This window comes from Nesoenas mayeri (assembly GCF_963082525.1).
Source record: "Nesoenas mayeri genome assembly, chromosome: 2".
NCBI classification, from domain to species: domain Eukaryota; kingdom Metazoa; phylum Chordata; class Aves; order Columbiformes; family Columbidae; genus Nesoenas; species Nesoenas mayeri.
The window spans coordinates 120,978,504-121,000,329 of NC_137543.1; the positions used below are offsets into that span (position 1 = coordinate 120,978,504).

Sequence of the window (21,826 nt, forward strand, 5' to 3'; positions counted from 1 at the left end):
TAGTTCAGTGTCTCATGCACCTTCCTGATTTTGGTCTTTTTAGAATTAAGATGGCTTGGAAATCTTCAGCAAAACATTTTTAGATAGGAAACGTTGATTCTCAGAAACTGCTTCTGACATTCCTGTACTTTTCCCTGAAACCCCTATCCTGAGGATAAAAGTGGTCTGAAAGTTGATTCAACTTTTATGTTTAAAAACTTTTGCTAATTCTATAGGCATTAATTTTTGGGCTGTGTGATGAGGGTGGGTGCCTTTTTATTGGGGGAAGGGTCTTTTTACTTAGAAAATAGTTGATCTTGATACAAAACACTTGGAAATAACTGAACTCAAATGCTGCACCTCAAACTAACCTGCGTTTTTTTATCTTGACAGTTTCTTGGAAACACTTTAATTTTCCATCCTCGCTGGAGATGAAGTATTTTTTTTCAATTTAATAGTTTTGTGGGGCAGGAAATCAGTTCCACCCCTCCCTAAGCTCTATGCTGAACCATCTGATGGCAGAAGACAGAGATCACTAGATTTTAAAAAGAGAGTGGACTCTATCTTGCTATCCAGTGGAAAATTAACCCTGACATTTCTTGTAGACTTTCTGAAAGTTAAATTTCTGCAGTCCATTTCTGAATTTGACAAGAGTTTTTTTTGGACTAGGTATACCCAGTCTGTCAAGGCCAGTAACTTGTGTTTGAGCTGTATGCGTTCATCTTTTAGTCTAAAGAGGATATTGCCAGGGTATCCAAAACATAGTATCTGCTGAAGCAGCCTCCTGAAGAGGCACTAGTTCAGATAGTTGACAGCTCTGCCTGGCTTCCTATTGGGGCTCCAAGACGGTAGAAGTGACAAGGTAAAGCCATCCTTACAGCCTGTTTCTAAAGCTGTCTTTTTAAAGCAGTGCCATCGTCCTGGCTCAGAATTTGGGCCCTAAGGATGTTTACTCAAAGGTTTGGGAACGCCTTCACTCGACCTTTTGGTCATTTGCCAGCCTGGATGCTGCTCTGCAGTCAACACATGGCTGGCAAACCAGACCCAGCCCTCAGAGCACTTAATGCAGGCCATTGCCCAGTGCCACCACTTACCACTTTTCCCCAGAGGTAATAAGGCAAAAGTATGAGCAGTTTTGAACAGTTGTGGCATACTCAATGCTGATCTTCACTGAGGTGAGTAGCTTTGCCCCTGGCACATAACTACCCATGAATGAGTGATCAGGACTCAAGACATCTCTGTTATGACTGGGGAAAATCCTCAGTTACATGACCCAGTTATATGTGTTACATGTGGGAAGACTCACACATATGTGTCCGTCACCTGATGGGAATGGCTCCATCTTAAGTCATTCGGGTGGGAGGCAGGCAACTTGATTGCCTCTGAGTGCCTTACTTCAGTAAAAAGGCTGGGCAGCAATGAAGTAATGGATATTTTATCTATTGTAAGCAGAATTTCACTTTTCAACTGATTGCCAAGTATGCTATTCAGCACCCAGGAGGTTTAAGAAACTATAAAGCTCTAAGAACAAACAGTTTGTAGCTGTTTTATTCCCTCACTGCTGGCTAGAAAGTGTAATTCCTCAGTTTGCTGGCACAGCACCCATTTGCTTAAAATCTCCCACCCCTGGATGCATTCCCTTCTTATCTCTCCCATTTTAACAGGTCACTTCATTGTGTGTACATGGCATCTCTCACACATTTTGACTTTTTCAGCTGAGCTTTCCAACCCAGCAATCTGAAAGCCGACACAGTGTAACTTTACATGATGTGAACTGTGTTTCTGTGATACATGCTTCAGCTATACAACTCAGTGTCTGCTGCTGCTTGCTGGTGGTTTTCTGGAACAAATCAATCTCTCCAGTTTCAATATGTTCCAACAGATGCCACACATTAACCACTATTTTTATTCTCAGCCTGAGTTTCACCCCTCCAACCTTTCCCAAAATATTATGTTGCCAGTGTTAGTTACAGTTTGTTTCTGTCTGTAATTATTAAAATCTCTTCCATGACAACCTGATAAAAGGTTGGCCACATTCCCACACTTATTAAGCTCTCAAATGATGCAAATTGTAACAAATATGCCAACCAGACTGGAAGAGCTTTGCCTAGTTTGTTTTTACACAAATCTGTAACTGAGCTCTGCAGGGTTATTTTCTTAGGAAGCAAATAATATAAATAATATAGAGCAACACAAAATTTTGGCTTTTTTTGCCTTTTCCATTCTCTTTCCTTTCGATCCCACTAAGTGAATCAGACATTCAATATTAGACAGCCTCTCCTTTGGTTACACACAGCTGCAGGCATTGGGTGGGACTCTGTGGCTGCAAATACCTAAGAGGAAACATAGAGAACAATGCCAATACATAAGCGGCAAGAGGCTCTGCGCAACGTTATGCAATGCTACTGACCTCTTTTATGGGGCAGCTGGAAGACAGTTACCTTCCGAACATGTTAGTTGGAGAACAGAAAAAGAGATTAATGAAAGCCTTTCTTAAAATCCACTTGGAAGCAGTCCAGCTGTAATCATTTGCCTTCTGCTGTTCCTTGAGCACTGGACAACTCATCACATGAGCATGTATGGCCTGGCGGCTGTTTGTGCACAGGTCCTAAGTATGCTCTTAAGTCTGAGATCCTCCTATGTAGTCATGTAAAATCACTAATGCTTTGACTCTAGTAAGGAGAGGAAAAGGAGAGAAAGAAAGGAAAAGACAGGGGCAACATGTTAGAGACAAGCAAGAGACACCAAGTTAAGGAAATTCTAAAACATTATCCATATCTCCTGTGATCTTGGCACAGGACGCAGGCGTGCTTGTGCTGGTTCAGGCAGCAGAACAATACCAGGTCTCCGAGGTAACAACCGTACACAGTGAGCAATCACAGCACTTGACACACTGCAAATCCATAGGCTGTAATTCGTTTGGGCAAATGACTCAGCCACAATTGATTAATCAAATACTTACGTTTCTTACAGTCTCAATTAGCAGAATTAGTAAACCCAATGTGAAGATGGTTAGCAGCACAACACCCTCTCCTGCTTAGATGTACTTCCCCAATTAGCTTCAGTATTCTCATAAACTTGCTGGCCTGTCAGTCATCTCTGTCAGTGGAGTTTTGATATTTCAGGGCAACCATGTGGATGATTCAGACAATCATTAAAAATTGTATACATTTTTGCTGCTGAAGGTTTTTCCTATCTTAGCACCAGCTAGGAATGCCCGAAATACTGATCTCATCTTGCAGCACCTGAGGAATAAACAGAAACTACCTGAACTATCCCACAGAAACCTTGGTTGCAAACTGCTTGGAGATTTCCATAGTGTGGCAAGACAGGTGAGGATGAAAAACAATCACCAGGTAATTTATTAGAATGAGATAACTCTAGAACAAATAGAGCTGGGCTACAGCTCTGCAAATCCTGCTTCCAGATTTTGAGATCTCCATATTTTTAGTTAGATTTGAACTTGATGTGCAGGATAACAACTGCATGTATAATGACAACTGTACTTAAAGGATTTATTTTCTTGTCCGCAGTCTCCAGTGCTGGGGTCACCCTTTTGCGCTCTGCTGAATGAATGTGTCAGAATGAGCTGGCCCAGCAGGAAGAAGTTGCACTGCATAGCAGGTAGGCTACAATGGATGCCTGGTCATCTCTACCCACGGAGAATGGGTCAGACATGAGGCTGGAAAGAGCACAATCTTACTTGGTCCCTTTGGGTAAACAAGCTTTAACCTCAGTCAAATAGCTTAGGATTGTTAATAAAGAATAACTTAATTAGGCATTTGTCATGCTCACACCGGCTGATGAACAGAGGCTGGGAGATGGTGTGGCGAAGGGAAGGCTGAGGAATAAAGCTGCCCAAACACCATGGGAGGCCTGGAACTGTGCAAACAGCTACAGACAGACCTGGTTCATCACAACAGGCCAAAACATCAGAAGGCAAAGCGAGATGCAGAAGATCCACCAGACACAACTAGACATCAGAGAGGAAAAAACCCTGGTCCTGCACTCATCTTTTCCGTGACAGCAGGACCAGGCCCTGTCTGCCACTCAGCCAACTTCTAGCCAGCCAGAGTTTTTCACTCCCTGATTTTGGCTAACCTTTTCCAGTGGTTTTCCTCCTCAGCTTTGCCTTCTGCTAACACTGACATTAGACATTTGAATAAATAATAATTAAAACAGCCTGGCATTGAGTTTTGCTGTGAGAAACAGTTTTCCACCACAAGGGTGTAAACTGCTTGCCAGTCACCAACAATTTTGTTTGGCAAAAAAAGAGAGGGATTAAAAAATAAACACAGAGTAGCCAGATTTGCAATGGCTACCTGTCTTCTGTATATTACCTCTCCAAGAACTACAGATGTTGTTTGGAGTGGTTCTACACATAGTATTTTCCGCCAGCTGCCCACGGCCTGATTTGAATCAGGGTCAGAAGTCCCCTGACACAGCAGAACCACAGGCATGTTTAGGCACATGTCTGACTACATCTTGCTTATTTTACAGATTGGCAGTTTAAACGGAAGTCCATTCAAGAAACAGGCATTTGATTTGGATGTAACTACTTCAAACATTTCCAAAGCCACCCTTGGGTGAGTCGCAACATCTCCCACTACCCAAAACCTTTAGATGTTTGTGTCTAAAAATACAGTCAGGAGGTTTACCCTTCAGTCAAGACTGACACAAGCCAATAGTGCTATTAAATCAATTCTACAAGCAATAACAGCTCAGCTGTGAATCACTGGAATGTAGTGACTAACCTCTGGTGGAAATTAGAACTTGTTGCCTTATCCACAATTTTCTTTCTTACCTCAGAAATACCAGGAAGAAACTAAATCTGGTCTGTCTTAAACGTGCACCCAGGAGGAAGAAAAGCTAGAACACTGATCATTTACAGCAATAGCTTGGAAGGAAAGGCTGTGATTATCAAGTGAAAAATTACAATCTTTTTTATTGTCTCAGTCTCTGCTAATAAATGAGTACAAACACTTTTTGATTGGGCTTTTTTAGACTAGCTTTTGCCCACTCTCTAAAATGACAGGATGTGCAAAACCACTGCAAAAATTCTTGCTCTGGTATACAAGAAATGTAGAGAGAAAAAAAAAAAGGTAAGAACAATGTACAGAATAGATCTGCATGACAGTCATTCCAAAGGCAAAATGATTGCAGGCTATTATCTAGTTGTCTGGAGGAGCCAAGGACCAGCTGGCTGTGATGTTCTGCTCAAAGTTAAACACAGACAGGAAACCGCATGTCTGATACTGTAAAAATCGTTTGTCTTCCTGCCATGGCTAACCCGGCAAGCAATCCAAAGGGGCTGTTTTCGTTTAAAAGGAACACTAATCCACAACAATAAAAAAGGAATGACAAAGCCTTGACTCTACCCCCTCCCAACTGGAGTTAGTGCTTGTGTTTGTGAATGAACTGGAAATGTTACAAACTGAAGTTTTACATTACTTTAATTTTTATCTGTAGTTCTGCGCTTACTACATGTGAATGCAGGGCACAGTTTTCATGAGTCACGTAGAGTGCTTACAGCACATGACTTAGAAGAAAAAGTTCTGCTCCGAAAAGTGAAATGAAGGAGGGTAAAAAGACTGGGTTTTAATTTATAATACAGCTCCTTTTAGGCAGCTCTGGAAGTGTGAGGGGGGGTTGCAGAATTGATGAGAATTAAGGCACTTGGTGTTGAATTTATAGAATGTTTTTTCATTAACACACACACAGAAGACACACATTTGTCAAGAGTGATTGTATTCAGCTACATAGCTCCAGGAGAAACAGCTATAACATGACTAATTCATAACAAATTAGCCAAAATCCACAAGGGTGTGGTTTGCTTTGTATAAAAACTCTAGACAGCTGAAATGCAGTAAGATCTTTTCACTGTGAACATTTTCTCGTCAATAAAATCAAGGTAATCTGTTAGAACAAAGTCCTGGGTCTACCACCTGTGCTCACATCATTACCAGTATTTACTTCAACTCCTTTAAAGCCCACCCAAGTAAGGGTTGGTCGTACAACCATGGATCAGCAGTCAGGTTGTCAGGTTTCAAATCAAGCTTAGGGAGGGGATGAGGAAGATGGGAGGAGGTGGCACCAGATATGGACAGCCTGGGCCAAGGGAAGCAAAGATTTTCTAGTTTGCCCTTGGCTAATCTGGTGTGGTTTTGCAACCTTAACTAGTCAGCCTTCTTGGAGGTCTGGGAAGCAAGAGCTAGAAGCAACTCACTTGGTTGTCTGCCTTGGTGAAGCCATACACCATGTTTCCTAGGAGTGGAAACAGTGTCCCAACCCTTTATTATCTCAGATAATGAAGACTTGATTATATCCTTTTCTGAGTAACTTACAGGTGATAAGGATGGGTGCTGTGTGCCATACTCATTTAGAAGTGTGTGCACACAAAATTCTCCACATGAAGCCTCACGCATGCCTATGAGAGACCTGACTTAAGTCTCAGTAAAGGAATCATTGCGTGATCTAGCAGGTAGGAGAAAATAAAATGAGGTGGGTGTGTGCACACAAGTGCATCTATATGTGCAGCATGAGGTCCACCAGCACTGCCTACACCTGCACTGCCTTTACTGTACTTGCAGTATTCGATGAAGCATTCATGAAGCAGAATGGGGACAGGTTATGCACTCATGATTTGATCTATATTCAAATTTCACTAGTTTAACAGCACTCACATACAAGTCCTTGTACTGCAGTAAGCACGAGGTAGCATATCCACCAGTGAAGGAACCTTCTAGCTACTTCACGCCTACCACAGAACAAGTGCAGATGGCTAGTTACAACTGAGAAGCTGACTTGATATTCACATCCTATCAAGTTACCCAGTAGTATCTGTAAATGAAGATGCCACGCTACGGCAATACAGCCTTTTAGAAGAGGTAGAACCTTAAATATGGCATTTGCCTCTTGTTTATGTTTTATAATGTAATTAGCATATGTTTCATTTTGACATGTCAACAAAACAACTCTAAACATCTTGCTTTCATCCTTCTTCCCATCAATTTCTGAGCGCAATGTCTTAAGATGAGTATCAGACTTACTTCAAAAGGAAGAAAGTCTGGTAAGAAATACCCTTGGAACACAGAAAAAAAAGGTTGAGATTTTGCAAGACTCAGAAGAGACCAAAATATCTCCTGCCACTAGAAGTTTTCTTCCACAAAATGTGATTGTAAGTCGATTGGTATGACACATTTACTACCACTTGTAAGGTGCAGCCTAGAAATGCAGGGCAAATTATTAAACTTACCTGATGGAAAAATGAGCATATCATTGCATTCTTCACCTGTACAGGAACACATGAACATCAATCCCCCATCTTCCTTCTTTTCCCTCATCAAACACTGCTCTGAGCTGGAGTCATCCAATATGTGACCATAGAGTCTTTTCTGGGGATCATGGCATATTGTTTCTAATGTCACATTTTCATCATTCTGTCGCCTAAAAATGAAAAGGAGAAAACTGAAATCAAAGAAGGAATATTTTACAAAGGGACCAGACAGGACTGTGCCTGGCCAAAATTTGCCTCTTTTGAGAGCTCAAATGGGATTTCAAGAGTATCACATGTTCTTCCCTGGCTTTCCTGAATGGGATAAATTTGGCTGTGTCTGGACTCCTCATACTGGGGCATTTGTACAATGGCACAGCTATTCCTGTATCATATTACCACTAAGCTCCAATAAGTCTCCTTGAAAATCTCACCCAGAATTATTCAAGCTAATGCTCAATGAACTGCTGTGAACTTCAGAACATACTTTTGGTTTTTGTGGTCACTGTGCAGACAGTAAAAATCTGTGGGAAATTATGATAAAAACTGAATTATTTCCTCAAAATCTGGGGAATTTCTAGTGAGTTGGCCTTTTCATTTTACTTTTGAAGTCTACAATCAGCACAATTTCTGCATTGAAGGAGCTATCCTTATATAAACAAACAAACAAATACAAACCCAACCACAGAACTGGTACAAGCCAGCATTGCCTCACTGTCAGGGCAATATCTACAGCTGACGATCTGGACCATGTTCCTGTGTTTCTTCCTGTTCCACAGATTTCACTTTATTGATGCAAGACTCAGAGGCAAAGAACACTTTAAATACAGTTCTCAACTCATTTGCCTTTTGCACAAATTGGCATGAAAAATCCACAGTGTATCTTACATTGCATTACAGCCACTTTGTACAGCGATAATAGACACTGATCACTTACTAAAGGAGCACAGGACAAATACGGAACAGCACCCTGGACTGATTCTGCACTTCAAGTGTCTACTTCCAATTATGCTGAACATCTCTTCGAGTCAATGGACACAGCTAATCCCTCATTAAATGAATTAATTGTGTCTTTCTGTGAGTGGTTCTAACTATGTTCCTAAATTACCAGCAATGCTGCAGATACTCAGTTCTATTCCTTTTGTTCCCTTATGAACTCATTAAGAATGGTTTTGGTTTTCTTTGTTAGGATTGGCTTACCATTTATGGAGAGGCAAAACCCCAGTTTTTATACTGGAATGCAAGTTTAGAGTCAACAAATCCTAAAAAAAAGTTTACAATTCATTTTCATATACCCTTGATTTATTTGAACCTAGACATATGCTATATAAAAAGCACCACGCTTACATCAGAGTCACTATATACACAGAATATTTTTTTTACCTTTGAGAGAAAGTATTTCTGCCTATACATGGTAAATAAGCCTCCTGTGACAGATCTACATAATCTAGTTCACTTTGAAACCTGAGAGAGGATTGTCTGTCTTCAGCAAATGTCACCACAATGCTCTCTGAGTCTCAACTCTGTTTCTACTCGAAGTGATGTGGGTGGATGCAGCTTAACGGTTTGAGCAAAAAAACCATGCCCCTTTTCCAATAACAGCATAAGCTGGAACAAAACTGCTTTAAAAGAAAAAAGTCCTCAGAACATTTCATATCAGAATTGTTGTTAGCCTCAAACAACTCCCAGTATGCTGAGTAGAAATGTGAGTTGGAAGCCAGAGAGCAAAGCCTGGCAAGGTAGCAGGGACATTCTGAATATCAGAGCAATTGAGGAAAGTACTAAGCAGTGACGAACAAGGGTGTGCTCTCCTCCCCACCTGCATGAAGCAATAACTTACCATATAGCAACACAGACTTCATTATTCTTCTCACAGATAGCTGTGATGTTGCAGTTGCTCTTGCACTGATGTTGGTTTGAGCAGGTAGTAACTTTAATGTCACAAAATTTGCATAGGTTTGGCATTTGCAATCCATTTTCCTTATTTCTGTCTACAGGTGACATATTTTCAGCTTAAGGAAAAAAAAAAAGAGAAGAAAACTCAGTAATGGTAGATTATCAGATTGTGTTATTGCTCATTACGAATACAATGTTCTCAGCATCAGTAAACATTCAAATTAGAAAATCTTTGGTCTTTCACAACCACCAATCTTCTTTACAACAGGGCAAGTGCCACAGCGTCAAGAACAGGTTAATCCAAGTGAATTTGAAAAGTGAAATCAGCTTCTGTTGACTTCAGAGGGAGCAAAAGTTGCTTTGTTCTTTGCAGAACCAAAATTATTTTGAGTCCGGTTTGCACTGAAATAACCACTCTGCAGTCACCCATCTGCATTACTTACAGGCAGTGAGTCTGTCCCCCGTGTACAATATATTGCATCATGACCTGTGTGCCAAAGTAACTGTGGATACCATAGTGGGAATGCATGGTAGGTGGGTGATATCATTATTACATGGATCATGATGAATTTTGAAAGTTTGTCTTTACAAACCAGAGGCATAACCCACGTCTTGGCCATAATCTGACTTCTGTTCACATAGAACAACAGAGAGCTGGAACTGACTTTCAACTTAAGGCAGATGGTCTGCTAGAGATTGTGGGTGAAACTCAAGCTGGAAATGCAATAGGGCATCTGTGCAGCTCATGTAATATGCTACTGGAGTCTTCCCGGGCTAATTAAGGGACTTGAACTCAAACTAACTTGCAATGACAGTCTGTCTTGTAGAAGTCTACTTTGACCCAACAGCTACATTTCTGCACCTCGACATTGAAGAATTACTTGTTTACTCATTCTGAGTCTTAGTACTCACTATCTGCTTCAGTGTGGTAGCAGTACGGGAAGAGATTTTTTTTGTCCCAGTGTATGAATTTCAGGAAACATATTTTTAGTTCAAAAACTATTTTAAAAAAGCCAGTGTGACTACAAGGAACAGAAAATGCCAACATAAACTTTTTTCTAAAGCTAAAATGAATATGCAACTATGTGAAGTGGAGCAGGCAATCTACAACAGTTTCAGTTTGACTCACTTTGTAATATATTTGGAAAAGTAGGCTGAACCACTTTAAAGATAAACTGGGCTTCACACAGCACAACCCTTCTCTTGTAGCTACCTGTCTGGTAAAGCTATGTTCATACTGCTCTTTGTGGCCAAATGTTGCTAGTCAAGCAATAATAGGCAACCAGGATTTGTAATTTCCCCCTCTCTCCTCCATTAGCTGAGAAATCAATTTTTTGCTTCTAGAACTTCACTATTTACTACCATTACAGTATTTTATTACAGGAATAAATACACGTGCTTTTTCCAGAAGGAAATAAAAAGGCCTCTTGGTAACATTTTCAATGGATTTCTGAGCCATTGTAAGGGACTGAGAGAAAAGTCTTTCCTCTTTATCTAAATCACAAACCCTTCTCATCATTAGCATGCTTTGGTACTGACCTAAGGTCTCTGATCTTACTGCCACTGTAATCAGTGGCAAAACTCCCTATGATTTTAATGGTACAGAAGAAGCTCCTACACAGAGGGGAGGGTTATGAGGAGCTCACTGGGAGCACTTGGGTGGAGAACGCTGGCAGTAACTTACAGGCTGGCTGAATTTCAAGCCCCAGGCAAACTTTTCTTGTTCTTAATTATTTGTGTTGCAACAACTCCCTGAAGACAGGCAGAAGAACAAAGCCTCATTGAAGTAGGTGTGGTAGGAACTCAAAAGGTCCTCAATCTAGTGTTCTATAAAATATGTGTTAATATAATCATCATTTTGGCAAATTATTCCTTTCATCTGGATGGTACTTGCTATTTACTACATGTTGAAGATAAAGTAATAACTGTATTGATTTCTCTAGGTTCCAGTAATGTTAAAAACAATCTGATAACAAGTGACTGTACCTCTACCCAGTAAGAGACCATCTACAGCCCTAAAAGCCTGGATGAATGGTACAGACAAATATCAAGGGAGAGATGAAGTGACTCACCCAAGCTCACACAGGAAACCTGTGTGTGGCAGGGTGCCAAGCGGCTCACAAATGAGCGCAGGGGAAGGACTTCTGCTGCTCAAACTGCAAAGAATTTTAGCTGCATCTACACTGCTTTCACCTCTGAGCCACAGACTCGAGTCAGTCCTCTCTTGTGCTGGCAGTGCTGCAGACAAAACTCACGTGAAGGCAAAACCCTAAGTAAACCGGTTCAAGCACATGATGTTTGTTGAGAGGCAGGGCTCGTTCCTGTGCTGTCCCCAGCTATTCCAGGTTCTGCCAAGACTCACCCACTGGAACAAACATATGAAAATATGTTTGGACCTCTTCCAAGGAGGGATATCCAAACCAAGCAACTTGATTAAAAAAGAAAAAAAACCTCTCAACTATCTGAAATGCAGCAATTCAATGCAAGGTCACAAACCTTACGTTTTTCAGTTACTGTGGTCAGCCTTAATTCAATTACTAGCAAAGGCTGTGTAGTTAGGCCCAACTAATTTCTGAACAGGTTAAATTAATGGCAAAATCTAATGGGGTTTTAGGACTTCCAGAACTGATTACACTTAAATTTTCTTCCAAAAACTCTTGTCATAGAGGCTGACAGTGCAGTGCCTCTCTATTCATTCCTCTGGCAGTTCGAGGTACCGGATTAACTGTCCAGGTGGGCAAACCTTCTTCCATGCTTCAGTATCTGATCTGAAGTGAGACTGCAGTTTACTCTTCCTAATACTGTCACATTCTTCTAGCAGGTGTTGGTGTATTGTTCGTTAATACAGTCTGGCCTTACCCACCCTGATAACCCATCTAGTTCCAAACTAAACGGGTTAAAGTCAAGTTTGACTTTCCCCTATGAGACTGATGCTGAAATCAACCTCCGCAAATGGCCTGAGATTAAATCTGTAGTCAGATGTGGCCTCAACCTCACTTTCTTCTCATCACAGCCTGCTATTACTGAGACTTAGCCTGCTAGGTTCTGAGGACTTAGGAATCCAGGAAAGACTGGTCTTCTTCCAAGTCATATTAGCTCAGACCTCTCTCTAATCCACAAAACCCTGCCTGGAGAATAACAAGTTAGTAGGGCTCTTCCCTAGGGAAGTGTATTCACTCATATTCTGAAGGGCCCAGAAGCAGTGAGTGATTCATGATCACCAAGATTGCTCCTCTTCTTGTAGTCACTTGAATGTCCATCTCTAAAAGTGCTTGACTACCCTGTTGCACAATTCATACCACATGAGCCAGCTCCTCATGATTTTCTCCTGTTCATACAACTAAAGTTACTTGAACACTGTGGACAGAAGCAACCTTTCACTTTGCATGAGAAAAAAAAAGTGGATATAATGAGAAAGTCAACGGAGAAAACACAGATTTGCAAATCTGAAGGAAGTCATCCTAAAATGTGCACTTGTCTCCTAAAATTGCCATCTACTGTCTAATGTTAGTTTTCTTATCCTGACTTCTACAGGAAGCCTAATTCTAGCTTTTTTTTGCTTGCTTGTCCGTGGGCTGCAAATAAATGACTGTGTTTTTTTGGCTATGAAACTGACAACTAACTTTCAGTCACTGTGGTTAAAATGCATGGAACGTGCAAGCCAACATGTGGGCTGGATATTATGCAAAGGACACTGGAGCAGCCATATAGGAAATATCAATGCCATGGATTCTAGTGCAGCCGGGCTTGCAGGACAACATTTTTACTCTATGGTTCACATATTTTTTATGGTTTCTTGGGACAATAAACAATATGCCTCACCCAAAGTCTACTGACTGTCTTCGAAGTTATTTGCTTTGTGTCTGTTTTTTATAGATGTGTAACTTTCATTGAGGCCTCAGGCTCTAGTTTACATTCCTCTGATTTTCAGTACCATTACAGAACTCTCAAAAGTCAATAACATCTAAATAAACCCCAAACCAACATGCTGTCTTTTTTTTGAGAATATCCACACTGGAAAACTCTCTGTCTTAGGATACATTTCAGAAACAGCAGCCAATTTCTCCTACTCCTATATTGTTAGTTCATTTCTCTTTTCTCACCCAGTGCCTCTGGCACATGTATACATACAAAATAGCACTGCTGAGCAGACAGATCTCATCTCTTTAAAAAAAAAAAAATGCTGAGGGAGATGTTGGAATGGGAAATCAGCTACTCAGACTCTGGGAAAGAATTCCACCTGATGGGAGAAGCTTGAATTTAAGACTTAACTACATCATGGAAATCTGGAAGGAGAAGGATGCCTTTATCAAAAATCCTTGGCAGAGATTGTCCTTGTGCTCCCAAAGAGCACAGCTCCACAACATCATGTCCCTGTGGCTGGACAGCATAGCAGCTATGAGAATGTCCAAGCTGTATTACCTGCTCATCCAACAGAAAGACAGCAGGTTTTGCAAGAAGAGTACGAAAGACAGTATTTTTTCTATTTTCCCTACCACCCTCAATACAAGATCTACAACCTCAGCAGAACTTTGATAGTGATGGGGACACTGACAGCATCATGAAAGTGGAGACAGGATGATTCAAAACCACATTTTTTGCCTTACAGATATTGTTGAATCAACTGCGGGGGGGAAGGAGTCAAGGAAAATAAGGGATCTGAGCTTTGTGTTTTAAGACCTGGATATATCCTGATGGTTACCCTTAATCATACTGATTATGTTCAGTGCAGTAATAAAAGAAAAAAAAGATGGAACCATAGTCAACCCTTAAAATTCAAAAATAATGAGTTACAAAGCCTAGCCAGAGAGATCATGAAAATAAAAGAAGGAAACAAAACAAAACCAAACCCAACCAAGACCCACCTGCTGGGTCCTCATTTCTTTGCCATTGCTGCCTTAACTCTTAGAGTGCATTTGAGTCATGTTTTGAAACATGCCAGAAGCAGGAGGATTGGAATTACTGTCTAACTTACAAAATGAAAAGATAAAAAGAAAATAAATCACTGGAATCTGGGAGGTTGATCTTCAATAAGCATGTCAGCTAGCACATGACAAAAGAACAGGAACTGGCAACACCGCAGATCACCTAGTAACTCCCATGGCAACACCTTCAGAGGTAACCCTATGAAATATGTATTTTCAATTTTTCAGTTACTGCTGCCAATTCTGAGTTTTATGCTGTCATGAGTTGAAATGGAGTGTCATTCTGTGACACATACTCCCATATTCACTGTGTGAGTATGAACCTGCATAGTTCATACTGCCTTGGACCCTGCTTTGGGCCGCAGTCCTTTATCTCAAATATGATTTACCTCCAGTAGGGTTACCATGGGCACAGGACTTTTGTGACTGTCTCTATTAAGATTAACAATGATTATCAAGAGTGCTGAGAGAGTCTCTGTAAAGCCAAATATGAGCAAACTTTTAAGTACAGCTAAAATACGTTACAGGAAAACAGGTTGCATAAATGTTTAGCTCACCAGATATTTAACTGTCCCTGTGGCAGGACGCCAGAAAAATCACATTCCTACACGTTCTTTTGCAGAATTTCTCTGCCTTGACCTGTATCATATATAGTCACAAATCACTGACATCACCCTGGTCTGCCCCTAGCAATGTACTCCATGCTTTCCCTTGGAAGGTGTTTCACCTCTTAGGTTTCCTTTTGATCTTCAGCCTTCCAGCCTAGCACAACAGCTGCCTAGTCGGTGCTTTTTTACATGCCTTTAAGTGTTATCAATTGCACTTCTGTTCGCAAAGTGCTTGGGACTTCTGTGCTTCTTCCCCGCCTGACCAAGCCGCATCAGGGCTCTGCAAAGGATAAAGACCAAAATAACTTCCTTTTCATGAACATGCTTCTTTGTGCAGTACCTGGAGAGATTTATGTCATGGCTTCTCCCTATCATGTAATGGCTTATGCCTGTCATATGAAAAAAATGCAAGTCACACCTATTATATGGCAACAATACAACTGTTAATGGAACAAGACACATATATAGCCCTGCAACCCACCCTACCACAAAGTAGCTACTGTAAGATGGGAGAAAGAATGGTCTGGCAGGGCTCATGGGCCTTCATGTAGTCTATGTGGGCTACGACCTGCTCTTCAGCCATACCCAAGAAGTCTGCTAGGAAAGAAGAGGGCAAACTAGGTAAGCCGTTTTGACAAGCTAGACCTAGCCAGAAGTAGTTTGGCCACCCCCAGCTGAAGGAAGGCCCAAGCAGAAGAACCATTTCACAGCAGTTTCATAGCAGTGAAACACTGATGAACTGCTCTGAAATCTGGGAAACTGCTATTTCCCATTTACTGGCAGGCGAGGAGCGGAGGAAGGTACGTGCAGAGGGAAAAGACAACAGGAAAAGGAGCAGGAGTTAGAAAACTTTGTTTAACTCGTCTCTGCAGTGGAAGCGCCTGGCTTTTAACAGCAAGTGGAACTGATGAAACTTTGCTTTAGGGATTGCTGCAGGCGCTGACACAGAAACAAAATCAAATTTGGCAGGAGCTGGGAGGAGGGACACAACCAGAAAAAATAAGGGAGGGAACAGCATACTAAGCTGGAGATCTTGAAGATCGAAAAATCATTCTTGTATTTAAAGCATTAAAATAACGCTATTTTTATCCACCGTTTCCAAAATGAGCTAGCATTGACAGTTTTAATCATGGGCTGGGCTTTTCACCCCGATCCAGGGCATGGTAGTGAACTGCCTCAAACATGCTTAAGAATGGACTTCACTGCTGTGACTCCTGACATTAGTGTAGGTATGAGGAGACTCTCTTAGAGATCAGCAGTTACAATTCTGAACTGAACACATTCTGAAAACAGGGAATAAAAATAACATTGTGATGCTTCAAATAATGAGATGGATTTTTACCTGTGGAATTTTACCCGTGCTCTCTTTCACATTTTCTGGCCACTGCTTAGCACTCCGTGGTAGGTGGAACAAAAGAATACTGTCTCCAGGCAAAAATGCTGAAAGAAAATCTAAATGATGGCTTCCCATAGGGCACTCAAAGGGACATTTCATCTTCTCCTGGACTTTAACCTACAGTCTCCTTAACACAGCTGGTAAACAGCACACAGCACTGGAGAACCATATGCGATATAACATGAAAATCAATTTATTCAACTATAACTACAGTGTCTAGGTTTTTTTCTGCATAATGCATTAAGTTTGGAATTTACTGGAAGCTGTCTTTGGTGGTTAACTCCTGTGACTTCAGACACACAGTGAGTAGAGTGCAGCAATGTTCATCTGGCTCACAAGATTAGGAAAAACAGCTTTCCTGCTTTGTTGGAATAAGCATGATTCATGGTTCAGAACTGACACTGGCATAGCTAACTCTGACCTGCTCATTAAAAAGCGTATCCTGCAACTTCACCTCCTTTTGTATTCTTGCCTGCCCACTGAATAACCACTTCAGCTTTGTACAAATATTATTTTTCCAACATATAAGCTTTGAAAATAGACAGCAGTCATTCAAGCATTATACAGTTATTTCTGTGATACAGAAGGAAGCAAAGATTTTTTCATGACAGAAGACTCTTAGTGGCAAAATCCCCAACCATTAAAACATACACAATTATGAACAATTCTGACTCGATAAAACACAAATATGCCTTCACTCTTAGCTACAGAGCCTCACCAGAACAAAACCATACAATTGAATCTTCTAAGTAGGTTGAATGGAGTTTCTGAACCCATCATACCTTTCCATTCAGCTAGTTAAGAAAGCCTGTTTATAGAAACATGCTTCTCTCCCCTCCTGCCCCCTCAACAGTCACACCACCAACAACAACCTACTTCAAAATATGACAGGGCTCTTCATTCTTCATAATGGCGTTGGGGCAGGTGAATCATTTGTCCTGAAAGCGACACATGCTCCCTCCAAAAGCTCAGTTTATATTTCTTCCCTTTATTTTTCTTACTACAAGAGAAATAAGGAATCTCTACCTTCAACAGTAATTTGACGCTACTTTCAAGGGCCTATTTATTAAACTCCCATTTTCCAACAGGGAAATTCAGGAATCCACCCAGTACAGGTAGAACAGTACTTTAGAACATTTGCTAATGATGTTATGGTCAAGCTATTCCTATTAGTCATGATGCATTCCATAGACACACATCCTGGCTCTTCAGTTTATGAGCAAGGCTACTGAATGTGCTCAGTGACCACATACACACTGAAAAATCCATGAGATCATAAAAAAATTAAACATATTCTTAATGTACCAATGCTGCTTACCTAAAGGCATCCCTTTGTTACTTACTAGCAGTCCTAAGTGTCTGTTTTGTGATATCTGCTTAAGGCAAAGACAAATCTTGTCTGCTTTTTTAGGAGCATCCTCATTGGACAGGCTGCAGGTGGGAGGAAGGCAGAGAAGTTTTAAAGACTATGTCACAGGGTAAGTGGCTGCATCTTCTGCTAATCGTGTGGGCAGCAGAACACATTAGGATCCATGGCAGGGGCAAAGAGGTTCACTCCAAAAGCATTACAAGCTTCCTGCTGCACTGCGTTGCCAAACCCTGCCACCCTTCTCACGGGGAACTGCAGTTGTGGTACATGTGATGGACAGTGTAGGTGGGCACACGTGTACAGTTCCTACTTCTCCTTTACACAGCCACCTGTCGTGCCAGCTCATGGCTGCGACGCCGGAGCGGGCAGCCACAGGGCTGCTGTGCAGATGGAGCCCTGCCCTCAGCTCCCACAGACCACTGCACAACCAAAGCCACACAAAAATCAAAAATAGTAACATAACTTCCATAGCCAAACACTCACAAATTACAATCCTTCAGGGCTTTGCTCATATTTAGTATACAGCCTTGTCATGCTTAACTTTCTGAACAGCTTCAAATAACTAAGTGCTGGCCTGGTATACACACACCACCACATGAGTTTAGCCGATTAAATTAAAGGGGTGGAGATTTTACAGTTTTGCACGTGGATCTTCAAATCCTTTTAAAGCTGATTTGCCTCAGTATAGGTTATATTTGGAACAAGTACAGCCAGTTTCAGAATTGAGACTTACTGCACACAAAGTTGTTGTGGTTTAATCAATTACTTTTAAATCCACTATAAGCTCAAGAGGTGTGAATTCTGTATGTAGAAAAAACTTTCATGTTACCTGGCTATCTACCTGTAGCATTTTCAACGGGAATGAAGGCTAGATAGATGGCAGAAAATAATATTTTCCAAATGTAAAATGGTAATGATTTAAAGACTGATCTCTATGCTGGCAGCATGCAGCAACTCTGGTGGCAAAAAGCCAGATCTTTCTCCTGAAACTACAGTTAACTCTTGCTAAAGTTAACTCTTTCTACAGTTAAGCTCTTGCTAAACGTATCTCCACTGGAATCCAGCGTATTCAAAAAAGCAGACTAAGATAACTAAAATGTAGAGGAAACTGTGTAAATAATACCTAAAACCAGCTGTTGTGCCTTACGAAGAGTAAATACAGAGGAGCAGATGTTTATTAATACTGTTCGTGCACTCAGGAGACTGGCAAGCACTTGCAAACCCTTTCTGGTCTCACAGAAGAACCTCCAGGAAAGGTCATGAAATATGTTAGTTTGGGGGGAGATTTTTGCTTGCCTTTTAAAGTAGTGGAAATGAAGCACAGATATTAAGACTGTGGCAAATCACACAAAACAGGAAATTCAAAGTTATACCTGACTCCCTCAGGTTCCCTTTGATAGAGCTAGGTTGCTTGGTGAATCAGAAATATCACTGCTGTATTTCATGCTTTTATTTTTCATTTTATTTGCTTTAGTAATATCCCCTTAAAATTACTGACACACTTTCCTGACAGGTTTTGGAACCATAATGCCATACTCATCTTCCCGTGCCACATGTAGCTCTCCAGAGCCCTCAGCGGATCCGTCCTTTGGGGAGGCCACTGCAGAGACTACTTTTCTGACATCTTATTTTTAATGTTGTTCCTTTTTGATGCAAGGAAACATATTTTGAGAACAGCAACTGTCTGCCTTATGGAGAAGTCCTCAGGCCAATTTAAGAAAAATGACTAATTTGTTTCTTAAGCATTGTGAACACAAAAGATCTTCCCTTTTTCTTTTCTCTCTAGGGAGGCTATACCGAAAATATCTGCACAAACAGTTTCAGTTTGGAAAAAAACAGCAGTCCTGCTCCTCTGCTCTGGTTAACTGTTCACATCCTTCATTGCACTTTCTCCTCTCTCACAGAGGAATCAGACTGCACCTTACCACACCTCCCTTCCCCTCCAAAAGGCCAGTTTGACCCAGAACAGTTCTTCAGTCTAGACAACAGACTACACAAACACAATAAAGAATGTGGTATGAGGAGTGAGAACCCACGGCTAAGGTAACGCAAAACTCTGTATTCCAACAGCAGCACCACTGCTGAGGGCAGAGAAAAGTCTCTGTGGATCCATGGCTGAAGTTCTTTCTGGGGCAAGGTCAGGCTCCCCACCACACCAGGGACAAGAGGGACCTGCTGTCTACTGCTGCCTCCAACCTGAGCGCAGTCTGCTTTCAAATGCCACTTGCCCTGAGACAGGAGATGTCACAGCCCTTCCAGGAGTGCAAAGAAGGGCTCTGCAGTTACTCTTTTCTGCCAGGCATCATCACTGCAAGGGTCTTGTCTAGGACTCATCTGCACGGGTTATGACACTTTGGGGAGCACTCCAAGGACTGATGTTTCTCCTCAGAAATATTTGCTGAGGCAGCTCGGGACGGGCCCCATAGCTGTTTAAATCCACTATGAAAGCAGAAAGGAGGTTATTTTCACTCTTAAGTGTAGAAAAAGTACTTTTGGTATCTCACATCAGTTAACAACATTTATGGGAGACATCTGAGAAAACAGGTATTACTCTCTGTGACTGTGTTCTCAGCCATACCCAGACCTACCAGACACCTCCTTTTCATAGGACTCTTGCAGAATCAAAGCAGTCTTGGCTTTAGAATACACTTTTTTTCAAGAGAAAGGGCTATATAGATGGGACAGATAGCACTGTGAAGCACAGATATCTTCTGTCTGAAGTGAAACATCTGATTTTGCTGCAGATCTGTAATATGAACTCAAAACTAAAATTCAGCCAGTCACCTCAATTCTGCTTTGTTTCATGGGAAAAGTCTGATGAATATTTACCTGAAACTACCACTAGTCTGGGAAAATGCTTTGTAAACCCAGACAAAAGTAACACCTGAGTTTCACCTGTTGCTCTGAAACCTTTGCTCAACTTTAATTCCCACCTCTGATTTCAAAGCGCCTAATTCTGACCACACTTCCTTTCTCTAAACTGGAAGTAAGATTGTGTGGACCAAGGAACAAATTTTAGTCAAGCCAAGACAAACCTAAATAGTGGATTTGAGATTAAAAATAAAAATAAATCAAAAGCAGTCTCAAAATGTAAGACAGTAATTGGAATGGGCTGCATCTGTTCAAATATCGGTTTAAGTGTCACATTAGCAAGCAGGAAATACTTCATAATTATGAAGCACAAGGGGCACAAATAGCATAAGTAAGACATAAAAAGATTTTAGGTACAATGACATGGTTTGGAGTACCTAAATTGCAGTCCTGCTGTTCAGTGTTCTATTTTTACCTAGATAGAGGAAATCAAACTAGAATTCCTCAATGTTTTTCCATGCACAACTCCATATTGTGCTTCTATACCGGCCCTTCACAAGTGCACCTTTTGTATCAACTGCTGGAGCATGTTCAAGTCATGAGTTAGGGGGTGCTTTGTGCCTCTGACCAGGACCTGCACATTCTTTAAGCATGATCTCAGCAATCTATACAGTGACTGAGCAAACTGGCTTCAGCCACAGCTCTTAAGTCCACCTTAAACAAGGATGTGGCCGGTGTGGGGAAAGTCTCTATCTTGTATAACAGAAAACTGTAATGCGTGTATGCTGGTTGCTACTGAACTATACCAGAATTTCTGTGGTATTTTATAACACACCAGTTAAGTATTGGGAGAAGCTGTGTGCAGACAAAGACCCACAGCTGCCCATTCAAAATGGGCATTTAAATGGATTAAACAGACAACTGTGCTTTCAAACTTGCAATCGTTACAGAGTTACATGATTCAGAGGGATTTATAAATATTTGCTTTTCCAGCTAAAAGGAGGGTATTAGTGGAACTTTTTTAAGTGCATTCACTGCCACTGTGCCTTCTTCCAGCCATAAACAAACAAACAAGGAAACAACACAAAAACAAAGATGTGTTTAGGGTGCAAAACTTATAGTCACAATTTAAAGCTTGGGGATTTTGGTTTAAGCTTAATATGAAAAGACAACTTCCTAATGTAAGGAGCATAGAAGAGCTATTTTTGCTTAGCTTTTTGAAGACCTCTGAACTTGAGGAGTATTTGAGAAATCTGGAATTTAAGTTAATGCACATCCCCTGACCAAAGGATGCTCCTACTATGGTACTAGTTTACAATATAATCTACAGATTATAAAACAGAATTTTGTGCAATTTCTTTCTCTAGACCTGAATATAACCCATCCTTCCTAGTCTATTTGAAAAACTGTTTCCAAAGAAGAAGTCTCATTTAACAAGTCCACATACTTAACACACACACACAGAGGGTTCTCTGTCAGTCACTGATGGGCAAAGATGTTTATGCGGAAGCTCAGTTCAGAGCTCTTTTTTACTGTGAGAAGCCATTTTCCTCCACGAGAATAATGTTT

General features: G+C 41.0%; 1 protein-coding gene across 1 annotated transcript in view; it reads right to left on the reverse strand.

The window, feature by feature from the left end:
• TGFBR2 (transforming growth factor beta receptor 2) overlaps positions 1 to 21,826 on the reverse strand; it is a gene marked incomplete at its 3' end in the record, with an annotated part of 58,145 nt that overhangs the window by 21,120 nt on the left and 15,199 nt on the right. Inside the window, exons 2-3 of the mRNA XM_080339104.1 lie at positions 9,093 to 9,264; positions 7,235 to 7,425 (exon numbers count right to left, since the gene is read on the reverse strand). Coding sequence (XP_080195230.1) covers positions 7,235 to 7,425; positions 9,093 to 9,264 — 363 coding nt within the window. The remainder of the gene's footprint in view (positions 1 to 7,234; positions 7,426 to 9,092; positions 9,265 to 21,826) is intronic.